Source organism: Mytilus trossulus, unplaced genomic scaffold, assembly GCF_036588685.1.
Source record: "Mytilus trossulus isolate FHL-02 unplaced genomic scaffold, PNRI_Mtr1.1.1.hap1 h1tg000377l__unscaffolded, whole genome shotgun sequence".
NCBI lineage: Eukaryota > Metazoa > Mollusca > Bivalvia > Mytilida > Mytilidae > Mytilus > Mytilus trossulus.
The window spans coordinates 5,636-19,108 of NW_026963341.1; the positions used below are offsets into that span (position 1 = coordinate 5,636).

Sequence of the window (13,473 nt, forward strand, 5' to 3'; positions counted from 1 at the left end):
ATTGTTTCCAGCACTGTAGGCAGCGTTGCACAGATCCAAGCGATATAGGAGCTGGTCAAAGTCGGAGGGTAGAAATAAAGTTTGAAATCCGCTACATTGCTCATCTTGCTTTAGATGTGCGACACACTCTTCTTTATTGCCTTTGGGTTCTCGAGAGGTTTAACTGCCTTGATACATGGCACCGGAACTGTTCAGGATCTCTGCATAGTCGAAAAGGTCTTAAAAACTTCGGGCTCGAACGATTCTGGTTTCTTTTTCACCATGAGTTCCCAGAGGTCAAGGGTTCCTTTGTACCTTACACCATCCACGAAAATATCATCGCCGTCAGAAGTAACTGCATGCTAGTTAGCTTCCGATGAAGATACCATCGGTTTCATGTGTGGTCGGCGGAAGGATTGTTACTGATCTGCAAATACTGCTGTGCTCGAGGTCCGAGGATGATGTCTGTAGGTGGTGCTATGGGTAGTGGGTAGTCAAACTTGGGCGGTGTAGGAGGGATGGCTGTCACTGCTGCAGGAAGGTATACGATCGTTTTGGTGATCGGCGAAGCTGCCTCTCGCAGAGCCTCAACCACATGCTTAACACCATGGAAAGGTCCCGGTTGAGTTCAATCTTCTCGAGGCGATGCTGCATGTTACTGGCTTAAATCTTTCGCTTGATCTCTTGCAACTCCCTGGCGAGCGCCTCACACTGTTTAGGGGCTGTAATCTTTATAAACTTTATTTATTTACAGCGTTGACGTGAACTCCCCTAGGCGATGATTTGAACACCTCTAAGCGTTTGTTTTTAACGTCCCTAAGCGTTGGTTTGAACAGTGATACCTTTCCTGAAACCATAGGCAAAAATCTATCGAAAGGTAAAAAAAATAAAAAAATACATGCATTTCTGCTCGTTTTTCAATAAAATTGAATTGAAAAGATCGAGCGATAAATCTTTGTTGATAAACACTACAATAATTTATGGACCTATGGGTGGTAGGAATAGGAAAATACGGACTGTCAAACAGGTAAATGCCATATAAAACATGATAAAAACAATCTAAATGTTCATATAACCCCACTATGAAGGCTTTATTATTCTTCAATTATCTAAAAATCTATTTTATTGTACAAAAACTTTCATATTAAAAAAATTCACCATGTCCATAATGCGTAACTAAACTTCTAACTGTGTATTGCTACCTTATCGTTTTTATTTTCAACCTTATCGGTAAATTAAAGCACTCAAAGTCCGCGTACACCACGATAGAGACTCTCATCGAATGGGTGGTGTTGACAAAGGTCAGCTGGTATTTCCCTTTTTAGGCAGCTCGATCTTGACTGCCTTACGGTTGACGCAACACTCTTTGTTGGTCTCCAGGACTTTCTTGCTATAAAAGTGTTTCGAGCACCTGTAGCCTTCGATCAGCAATAAGTTGAGTTCTCTTTCCCGCTGTTTACCAACGTTTGAAATGTGCAGCGGGTATACTTCACTATCATCTATTCTAGATACAGTAACCGCCAGGGTTGAATTGACCTTCTCAAATTCATTAATATCTTTAAGGCTAACAAGATTGAGCTCTGTGTAACCTTGTCCGTTTGTTTTGGGTCTACCTTTTTTTCTGCCTATTTTTCACATTGATTACAGTCTTCTTGGCTTTGATCCACACCGGCTAATTAATGTACTAGGACTCACCCAGTGGTCGGTGTTTGTTAATATTGACTTGAAGTTTTACAATTGCCTTCGATGTCCAGCCCCTTTTTCAGAGGTCCACTGTGCAATCTTTTCATCCATCTCCTCAAGACCTAGGTTTCAAGCAAGTCCGTGGTTAAGGTGAAAATCTGGTTTCCCGAGTGAAAGCTCCTCGTTCTCATCATCCTTCTTACCTGTTTGGTTAATTTTCACTGTGCAGCATTACATTGACTTTTTGATCCTTTTTATCCTTTCAATGCACAATCGTCTATAAGTTCCACCCTTGACATCCGAGAGACCTCAAGGTAGGTCGTCACATCCATGTCAATAATGGGGTCATTTTTCAAGTAGTTTTAAAAATACCTTCTTAAGTGGACAAATGGTGGATGTACCTCAATTTTATCCCCAATGGCTTTCCTATCTTCTCTGAATTTTCTTGTAACTTCTCCAGTAGTTGATTTTTCGACATCCTGCTAACCCCTATCAACTCATCCTTTTTGGCCTGGGTGATGATATCCTTCCTCGTATAGGGTTGGGACAAGGCTCAAATAATGTTGATCTTCGTTTCGATCAACTGAACCAACTGACCCTTCCTCATCCGAGAGTACCATCGGAGGTGGTTCATTTTGGCAATACCTCTCAGGGCATTAACGTTTTCAACAACTAATTCCAGCTATTTTAAGCTATTGGATCCATGTCTTTATCCTAACAATCCAAAATAAAATCACTTTAGGTCAACCAAAACAACTTCTAGTATCCCCAATTCAATGGGTTTTCAAAAAGTATAAAATTCGTGGTAATCATACCCGGTGCGCCTGTTTTTTTCATCCCAAAGCTCACAATTTGCAGAGCTCAATTGGTCTCTCTCTTTGCCAAGACGGTGGTCAGCTGCTTGTTTAATCCCTCACAATCCCAATTGGGGACAGTTGCCCCCTTCCAACATAAGGTTATAATTTTTGCCTCCCTATTAACTATATGTCTGCTTAATATTTGGCAGATTGAGAGATCAGGGGGCTATCGCCATAGCCCTGTGTCCTTTGTCCTAAAATTTTGATAATTTCTAGCTGAAAAGTGACAACATAAGCCCTCCATAGATTTCGAATATGACAATATTCTGGAAAATCCTTCTAATACAACCTTTATATATACAGAGTCTATGATTTTATTCAATTTTATGGACATTGAAAGACCAGGGGAGTCTCACCCTCATTTAAACGGTCTTAGGTAGGTTTTCACTATATATTTTGAATATCCAACTGGCACTTTGTGCGCTCCGTAAACATGAAAGACAGGAAGTGTACCCAAATTCCTTTTCGTCACGTTTGTATCTACCTTTTGACTAAATGTCTGCTTAATATTAGGCAGATTGAAAGATCAGGGGGCTATCGCAATAGCCCTGTGCCCTTTGTCCTAAAATTTTGATAATTTTTAGCTGAAAAGTGACAATTTAAGCCCTCCATAAATATCGAATATGACAATATTCTCGGAAATCCTTCTAATACAACCTTTATATAAACAGAGTCTATGATTTTATTCAATTTTTTGGACATTTAAAGATCAGGGGAGTCTCACCCTCATTTTAACGGTCTTAGGTAGGTTTTCACTATATATTTTGAATATCCAACTGGCACTTTGGGCGCTCCGTAAACATGAAAGACAGGAAGTGTACCCAAATTCCTTTTAGTCACGTGTGTATCTACCTATTGACTAGATGTCTGCTTAATATTAGGCAGATTGAACGATCAGGGGGCTATCACTATTGCCCTGTGCTCTTTGTCCTAAAATTTTGATAATTTTTAACTGAAAAGTGACAATATAAGCCCTCCATAGATATCGAATATAACAATATTCTGGGAAATCCTTCTAATACAACCTTCATATATACAGAGTCTATAATTTAATTAAATTTTATGAACATTGAATGACCAGGGGGGTCTCACACTCATTTAAGCGGTCTCATGTAGGTTTTCACTGTATATTTTGAATATCCAACTGGCACTTTGGGCGCTCCGTAAACATAAAAGACAGGAAGTGTACCCAAATTCCTTTTAGTCACGTTTGTATCTACCTATTGACTAGATGTCTGCTTAATATTAGGCAGATTGAACGATCAGGGGGCTATCACCATTGCCCTGTGCCCTTTGTCCTAAAATTTTGATAATTTTTAACTGAAAAGTGACAATATAAGCCCTCCATAGATATCGAATATAACAATATTCTGGGAAATCCTTCTAATACAACCTTCATATATACAGAGTCTATAATTTAATTAAATTTTATGAACATTGAATAACCAGGGGGGTCTCACACTCATTTAAGCGGTCTCAGGTAGGTTTTCACTGTATATTTTGAATATCCAACTGGCACTTTGGGCGCTCCGTAAACATAAAAGACAGGAAGTGTACCCAAATTCCTTTTAGTCACGTTTGTATCTACCTATTGACTTGATGTCTGCTTAATATTAGACAGATTGAACGATCAGGGGGCTATCACCATTGCCCTGTGCCCTTTGTCCTAAAATTTTGATAATTTTTAACTGAAAAGTGACAATATAAGCCCTCCATAGATATCGAATATAACAATATTCTGGGAAATCCTTCTAATACAACCTTCATATATACAGAGTCTATAATTTAATTAAATTTTATGAACATTGAATGACCAGGGGGGGTCTCACACTCATTTAAGCGGTCTCATGTAGGTTTTCACTGTATATTTTGAATATCCAACTGGCACTTTGGGCGCTCCGTAAACATGAAAGACAGGAAGTGTACCCAAATTCCTTTTAGTCACGTTTGTATCTACCTATTGACTAGATGTCTGCTTAATATTAGGCAGATTGAACGATCAGGGGAGCTATCACCATTGCCCTGTGCCCTTTGTCCTAAAATTTTGATAATTTTTAACTGAAAAGTGACAATATAAGCCCTCCATAGATATCGAATATAACAATATTCTGGGAAATCCTTCTAATACAACCTTCATATATACAGAGTCTATAATTTAATTAAATTTTATGAACATTGAATGACCAGGGGGGTCTCACACTCATTTAAGCGGTCTCAGGTAGGTTTTCACTGTATATTTTGAATATCCAACTGGCACTTTGGGCGCTCCGTAAACATGAAAGACAGGAAGTGTACCCAAATTCCTTTTAGTCACGTTTGTATCCACCTATTGACTAGATGTCTGCTTAATATTAGGCAGATTGAACGATCAGGGGGGGCTATCACCATTGCCCTGTGCCCTTTGTCCTAAAATTTTGATAATTTTTAACTGAAAAGTGACAATATAAGCCCTCCATAGATATCGAATATAACAATATTCTGGGAAATCCTTCTAATACAACCTTCATATATACAGAGTCTATAATTTAATTAAATTTTATGAACATTGAATAACCAGGGGGGTCTCACACTCATTTAAGCGGTCTCAGGTAGGTTTTCACTGTATATTTTGAATATCCAACTGGCACTTTGGGCGCTCCGTAAACATAAAAGACAGGAAGTGTACCCAAATTCCTTTTAGTCACGTTTGTATCTACCTATTGACTAGATGTCTGCTTAATATTAGACAGATTGAACGATCAGGGGGCTATCACCATTGCCCTGTGCCCTTTGTCCTAAAATTTTGATAATTTTTAACTGAAAAGTGACAATATAAGCCCTCCATAGATATCGAATATAACAATATTCTGGGAAATCCTTCTAATACAACCTTCATATATACAGAGTCTATAATTTAATTAAATTTTATGAACATTGAATGACCAGGGGGGTCTCACACTCATTTAAGCGGTCTCATGTAGGTTTTCACTGTATATTTTGAATATCCAACTGGCACTTTGGGCGCTCCGTAAACATGAAAGACAGGAAGTGTACCCAAATTCCTTTTAGTCACGTCTGTATCTACCTATTGACTAGATGTCTGCTTAATATTAGGCAGATTAAACGATTAGGGGGCTATCACCATTGCCCTGTGCCCTTTGTCCTAAAATTTTGATAATTTTTAACTGAAAAGTGACAATATAAGCCCTCCATAGATATCGAATATAACAATATTCTGGGAAATCCTTCTAATACAACCTTCATATATACAGAGTCTATAATTTAAATAAATTTTATGAACATTGAATAACCAGGGGGGTCTCACACTCATTTAAGCGGTCTCAGGTAGGTTTTCACTGTATATTTTGAATATCCAACTGGCACTTTGGGCGCTCCGTAAACATAAAAGACAGGAAGTGTACCCAAATTCCTTTTAGTCACGTTTGTATCTACCTATTGACTAGATGTCTGCTTAATATTAGGCAGATTGAACGATCAGGGGGCTATCACCATTGCCCTGTGCCCTTTGTCCTAAAATTTTGATAATTTTTAACTGAAAAGTGACAATATAAGCCCTCCATAGATATCGAATATAACAATATTCTGGGAAATCCTTCTAATACAACCTTCATATATACAGAGTCTATAATTTAATTAAATTTTATGAACATTGAATGACCAGGGGGGTCTCACACTCATTTAAGCGGTCTCATGTAGGTTTTCACTGTATATTTTGAATATCCAACTGGCACTTTGGGCGCTCCGTAAACATGAAAGACAGGAAGTGTACCCAAATTCCTTTTAGTCACGTTTGTATCTACCTATTGACTAGATGTCTGCTTAATATTAGGCAGATTGAACGATCAGGGGGGGCTATCACCATTGTCCTGTGCCCTTTGTCCTAAAATTTTGATAATTTTTAACTGAAAAGTGACAATATAAGCCCTCCATAGATATCGAATATAACAATATTCTGGGAAATCCTTCTAAAACAACCTTCATATATACAGAGTCTATAATTTAATTAAATTTTATGAACATTGAATAACCAGGGGGGTCTCACACTCATTTAAGCGGTCTCAGGTAGGTTTTCACTGTATATTTTGAATATCCAACTGGCACTTTGGGCGCTCCGTAAACATGAAAGACAGGAAGTGTACCCAAATTCCTTTTAGTCACGTTTGTATCTACCTATTGACTAGATGTCTGCTTAATATTAGGCAGATTGAACGATCAGGGGGGGCTATCACCATTGCCCTGTGCCCTTTGTCCTAAAATTTTGATATTTTTTAACTGAAAAGTGACAATATAAGCCCTCCATAGATATCGAATATAACAATATTCTGGGAAATCCTTCTAATACAACCTTCATATATACAGAGTCTATAATTTAATTAAATTTTATGAACATTGAATAACCAGGGGGGTCTCACACTCATTTAAGCGGTCTCAGGTAGGTTTTCACTGTATATTTTGAATATCCAACTGGCACTTTGGGCGCTCCGTAAACATAAAAGACAGGAAGTGTACCCAAATTCCTTTTAGTCACGTTTGTATCTACCTATTGACTAGATGTCTGCTTAATATTAGGCAGATTGAACGATCAGGGGGCTATCACCATTGCCCTGTGCCCTTTGTCCTAAAATTTTGATAATTTTTAACTGAAAAGTGACAATATAAGCCCTCCATAGATATCGAATATAACAATATTCTGGGAAATCCTTCTAATACAACCTTCATATATACAGAGTCTATAATTTAATTAAATTTTATGAACATTGAATGACCAGGGGGGTCTCACACTCATTTAAGCGGTCTCATGTAGGTTTTCACTGTATATTTTGAATATCCAACTGGCACTTTGGGCGCTCCGTAAACATGAAAGACAGGAAGTGTACCCAAATTCCTTTTAGTCACGTTTGTATCTACCTATTGACTAGATGTCTGCTTAATATTAGGCAGATTGAACGATCAGGGGGGGGCTATCACCATTGCCCTGTGCCCTTTGTCCTAAAATTTTGATAATTTTTAACTGAAAAGTGACAATATAAGCCCTCCATAGATATCGAATATAACAATATTCTGGGAAATCCTTCTAATACAACCTTCATATATACCTAGTCTATAATTTAAATAAATTTTATGAACATTGAATGACCAGGGGGGTCTCACACTCATTTAAGCGGTCTCATGTAGGTTTTCACTGTATATTTTGAATATCCAACTGGCACTTTGGGCGCTCCGTAAACATGAAAGACAGGAAGTGTACCCAAATTCCTTTTAGTCACGTTTGTATCTACCTATTGACTAGATGTCTGCTTAATATTAGGCAGATTGAACGATCAGGGGGGGCTATCACCATTGCCCTGTGCCCTTTGTCCTAAAATTTTGATAATTTTTAACTGAAAAGTGACAATATAAGCCCTCCATAGATATCGAATATAACAATATTCTGGGAAATCCTTCTAATACAACCTTCATATATACAGAGTCTATAATTTAATTAAATTTTATGAACATTGAATAACCAGGGGGGTCTCACACTCATTTAAGCGGTCTCAGGTAGGTTTTCACTGTATATTTTGAATATCCAACTGGCACTTTGGGCGCTCCGTAAACATAAAAGACAGGAAGTGTACCCAAATTCCTTTTAGTCACGTTTGTATCTACCTATTGACTAGATGTCTGCTTAATATAAGGCAGATTGAACGATTAGGGGGCTATCACCATTGCCCTGTGCCCTTTGTCCAAAAATTTTGATAATTTTTAACTGAAAAGTGACAATATAAGCCCTCCATAGATATCGAATATAACAATATTCTGGGAAATCCTTCTAATACAACCTTCATATATACAGAGTCTATAATTTAATTAAATTTTATGAACATTGAATGACCAGGGGGGTCTCACACTCATTTAAGCGGTCTCATGTAGGTTTTCACTTGTCTATATATTTCTTTTTTGGGCATTCCATAAATATTTGTATTTATAATTCATAATGTTTTCTAGAGTTAGTGGTTTTTCTTTTTGTTTAAAGAAATATCATGTATAAAAGTAAATCTTTGAAGTTTGTTTTATTGACAACAATCTATATTATATAAAGACAAATATGCAACATAGAAAAGGGTCTATATTCGAGGACAACGAGAACTTACAACAGCTTGGAGAGGTCATTTTACGATTTCCTACGTATCTTATCAGTCATTATAACTATGAAAATCATGTTTTTAATGTTATCAAGTATTTGTTTTTTTCAAGATTTTCAACAAATTTTTGAATATGCAACCGACTGCTGGCAGCCGGTTGGATATTGAATATCGAATATCGAATAACGAACCGGCTGCTAACTTCACATACATTATGAATATCCGACGGTGCCGAAGGACGAGGCTTGGATTTTCCGCATGATATAGTCAGTTTAGAAAACCATACTAACTGTTTTTTCAGAAATTCATATCTAAGTAAAAAGGTCAGCAAAACAATCTTTTAAAAAATTTTCCTTAAGCACTTTGCTTCTAAATAATTCAATTTAATACAAAGTGAACAAAGTACGTGTTAGTAACGCCCCAAATAACGTTCGTATTCATATGGAAGTGGGTATATTAAACTGTCTTGTCTTTTGTTATTCTAATGTATGACACATTTCCAGTTTACCTTTTATGCGACAAAAAATATTCTTTTAATTGCATTGTAAGTTTAGATAAATATTTCTCGTTACAGGGAACCACTTGAACCAGGACTGAAGTTAGCCGTTACACTCAGACATTTGGCTACCGGTTCCACGTATGCTGATCTTATGTATGCCTTTCGTGTTGCCCGGAACTCCATATCACTCTTTGTGCCTAAAGTCTGCGAAGCAATTTACTTAGCATACAAAGATGAAGTCATGCCGGATGAGATTACGACGGAATATTGGATGCGTATAGCATCTGACTTTGAAAGAATATGGAACCTCCCACACGCTTGTGGTGCTTTGGATGGGAAGCACATTAGAATAAGAAAACCGCCTAACTCGGGGTCGTTATTTTTTAACTACAAACATTTCTTCTCTACAGTGATGATGGCTCTAGTTGATGCAGATTATAAGTTTATTTGGCTGAGTGTGGGCTCATACGGAAGTGCATCTGATAGCCAGATATTTAGGGACTCGGAACTACGACCAATGTTAGAAGATGGAACTTTGGATCTTCCGCCTCCCTCCCCTCTTCCAAATGGTGAAACAGATATTCCTTATTTTCTTATTGGCGATGACGCATTTCCTCTCCGATCATGGATGATGAAACCCTATTTAAGAAAACGTTTAGACCACGATGAGCGCATCTTTAACTATAGGTTGTCCCGTGCACGTAGAATTGTGGAGAATGCTTTTGGCATTCTTGCCATGAGATTTCAGATTTTGATTGGAACTATGCAACAACTGCCAGAAACAGTAGATTTAATCGTACTGTCTTGTACTACTCTTCATAACTTACTTCGGATAAGGAAACGTGCTGATCTACAACTGTTTGCTGACGAAGAAGACAACAATCATAATTTAATAGAGGGACAATGGCGACAAGGTGCGCAACTTACCGACGGAGACCCAGGGTATCAGAGAAATTTTGGTAACGCTGCTGGAATTGATCAAAGGAACTATCTTAAAAATTACTTCAACTCGGAAGCAGGCGCCGTAGATTGGCAAGAGAACATGATTTGACTGGTTCAGAAACATTGATTGTTTTGAATGCATCAGTATTGTGTTAATTGATGTAATGTTTAAAAATAAAAATTTAGATATAGATAGGACTATAAAAAATCTCAGAATGAGGTTCTATCATAATGAATAATTCACTCCAACTTTGTTTGACATACACTTTATAATACAAATTTGTTGCAATACTAGTACTTGGAATGGTATTTAAGGGATGGAATATGAGTGAAGACGGGGAATGTGTCAAAGAGGCAACGACCCAACACGCGCAAAAAAGAATAGGTTGAGTTTAAACACAAACTTTGATAAGCATCAATAAATGAGTTTCAGAATGATTTTGACATTTAAGCTAAACGACGGTTGTCACACTTGAAGCAGGAGCTGCTAACCCTTCCAGGGTACTTGAGTTCACCACATTTTGTTTTTGTTTGGGGTCCATGTTGCTTTGTTTTTAGTTTTTGTTATGTTGTTATTTGTGTTGCCTGTTGTGTATTTGCCATGGCATTGTCTTCTTTGTGGTTTATGATAATTGATTGCTCCTTAGTGTGTTCGAATTTGATTTACAACTAAATGTACATTGAAAAGGGCACAGGCGCCAAGTAATGGCAAAAGATTCCGTTTGCATATTACACTTTTCAGCGATGTCATTTTTTATTGGTTTTGTTTAAAAATTTTGGTTCCTAAAATAAACAACATAAACAAATGTGGATTAACCTATTTCTTTTCATTCTCAAAAAAAGCTACAAATTTTCTACAATCTACAAATAGTTATACATTTAAAGGTTCTCTATTCAAGATTTTCCTAAATCTTTTCTAAATGAAAATAAACAGTCATTCACGTCGAAGATCTATATGAAAGGTGTTTCTGGGTTTATTGTCTCATAAGCATCCGTCAGTACTGATGTTGTATCTGTCGCAGTTGATTCAATAGCACTTGGTGTCTGACTTGTAGTGTGAGTTGAGTATACTGTCTGTTGCTGTTGACCCATTAAGATAGGTTGCAAGTTAGTCGGTTGCAGTTCTGCCCATTGGTATCGACCATATTGTTGAAGGACGTCAGCTGGCGGATTCGAAGCTGCTAAGTTGCGTGCAATGATATAGTCGCGATCAGTAGACATTTGTTGCGGCTGACGATGCCTGAACGACATGGATGATGTTGTCGGTCTAATTGAAGGCCTGTTATTTCCTACTGCAGTTTGCTGTTGAGGTTGTAATTGGGTAAATTGAGGTAATGTTTGGCGATTTACTTGCTGGGAAGGGTCTGTGAATGTAGATGAAAGCTGGGATGGCTGTATAAAATCATCCCTTGGCGGTTGTTGTGTTTGACGCTGTTCCTGTTTAGACTGTTTAACATACTCCATTGCCTTGAAGATAGTTTCATTCGTAAAATCCTCCAGACAGGAAAGGGTCATCTTTGCCATTAGCGTACTAAGGAAATCGCAGGTCTTCTCTATGTCACTCTTTGGGACTGCTAACTGCTGAGAAACTTTTTCTAGGCAGTCAGATATCTTTGTTGTAGTTGACGATGTTGTCACTGACTGTGGTGTACTTTCCATGGTCGTTATTGATGGAACTGATGACTCACTGCAGTCTGAGTACCGGTCAGGTTTCTTGATCTGTGACCCCTTGGTTCCTCTTGCCTGACAGACAAAGGGTTTTACAAACTCGAATTTCTCCAACAACCAGCTAGTTCTAGATGTTAGCAAACCATCTCCGACACCGGCTCCGGATCGTGTGGTGTTTTCTCTTTTCTTTACTTCTTTCACATACGTGGTTCTTAAGGACGTATACCATCTTTGAAGATCACCGGGATTCAACTTCATCCTCTGTTCCATTTCATGCCATGTTCGCTCTTTTTTATCGCGATTTTTGAAATCAATACTTGTCTTGTCGTATAGAAAACGATTTGACTTTAACCACTCAATTACTTCGTCTTCCTCTTCGATCGTCAGTATTCTCGCACTTTTAGTTTTGGGTTTATTCTTCTTGCGAGTCTGAAAATACACAATGTCCATTTTCGTGATAACTATCAACGACTTTACTATAAAATACACTCATAAATATTTTTATAATGACCGGTCTTTCAAGAAGTTCATATGCTGATTGCAATTGTTTGAAAAGTATCATAAACATTGTTATCTTTTTTAATTACATTTTTGCCAATACGTTCAACAACAGTTATACACTGGCCTCTGGATATAGATTCCGTGTTATAATTATTTTAACTTTAATCTTATTATATTGCTATTCTGTCCAACTAATCTGATTTAAATAATGCAGATTTTCTTTGCATGTATCGTATTTTGATGATTTATTTGAATAAAATGCAGTTCCTCAATTGCCAATTTCACTAAATATCTGTCTATGAAACTCATACATTTTTTATGTGCTTTATAAAGGTGATTTTCAAAGACATTGAATAAGCAAATCTCACTTACTGCTGCACTGGTTGTGGCAGTGGTTATCAAATCGTCCTCATCTGAGGCAAAGTTTGAGCCGGCTGTATCAACATTGTCAGTATCTGAAAGTTGCTGCTCAGGATATTCGATACCAACGGTTGGTGGGTTTGCCTCTGGTGGTGGTAATTCGGCGGGGTTTGGTGTTTCGGGCGATGGTGGTGGTGGTGTAGGGGATCTAGGTGAAGCAGGATTTGTCTTCCTTTTCCTTGCAGCAGGTCTTCTCTTTGGAGCCATGATTCAATAGTAAATTGCGACTTCCTTCTTCCACGATTTTATAACAACTGAAACGAACTATTAGAATAAAAACAAAACCCCAATTTTATCGTCAAATCATTTGTTAAATATTCCTATTTGTAAAACATTCGCAAAGCACTCGCAAAGCAGTCGCAAAGTATTCGTATACATTCGTAAAGCAATCGGATATATTCGTAAAGCACTCGCGTGAATTCGTATCAATTCGTTAATCCATTGCAAAGCGATCGTAAACTGCTCGCAACTATTCGTAAATGAATCGTTAAACATTCTTAAATCAAACTGTTCACGATTTCTTGCGAATGATTTACGAGTTGTTGCGATCGGTTAACGATGCATTAACGAATTGTTGCGAGTGATTTGCGAGCTCTTTACGAATGAAATGATTCGTGGACATTCGTGTAAAATTTTTGGCATGTCCAAAAATTTCCAAATAGTTTTACGAATCGATACGATTGTCTGCGAATGTCTACGATTTGTTTAAGAGTGGTTTACGATTGCTTGCGAGTGATTTACGATTGCTTGCGAGTGGTTTACGATTGCTTGCGAATGCTTGCATTTGATAAAACAAACA

General features: G+C 37.6%; 2 protein-coding genes across 2 annotated transcripts; one reads left to right on the forward strand and one right to left on the reverse strand.

Moving 5' to 3' along the window:
- Positions 1 to 497: 497 nt before the first annotated feature.
- LOC134702035 (uncharacterized) lies at positions 498 to 10,194 on the forward strand. The gene is made up of 2 exons (XM_063563140.1): positions 498 to 520; positions 9,219 to 10,194. The coding sequence occupies exons 1-2, from the start codon at positions 498 to 500 to the stop codon at positions 10,192 to 10,194; spliced, it is 999 nt and encodes a 332-aa protein (XP_063419210.1).
- Positions 10,195 to 10,893: 699 nt separating this feature from the next.
- LOC134702036 (uncharacterized) lies at positions 10,894 to 12,612 on the reverse strand. Its single transcript, XM_063563141.1, has one exon. It carries the CDS (start codon positions 12,201 to 12,203, stop codon positions 11,037 to 11,039), a length of 1,167 nt encoding a protein of 388 aa, XP_063419211.1. The 5' UTR covers positions 12,204 to 12,612; the 3' UTR covers positions 10,894 to 11,036.
- Between the last annotated feature and the right edge of the window lie 861 nt (positions 12,613 to 13,473).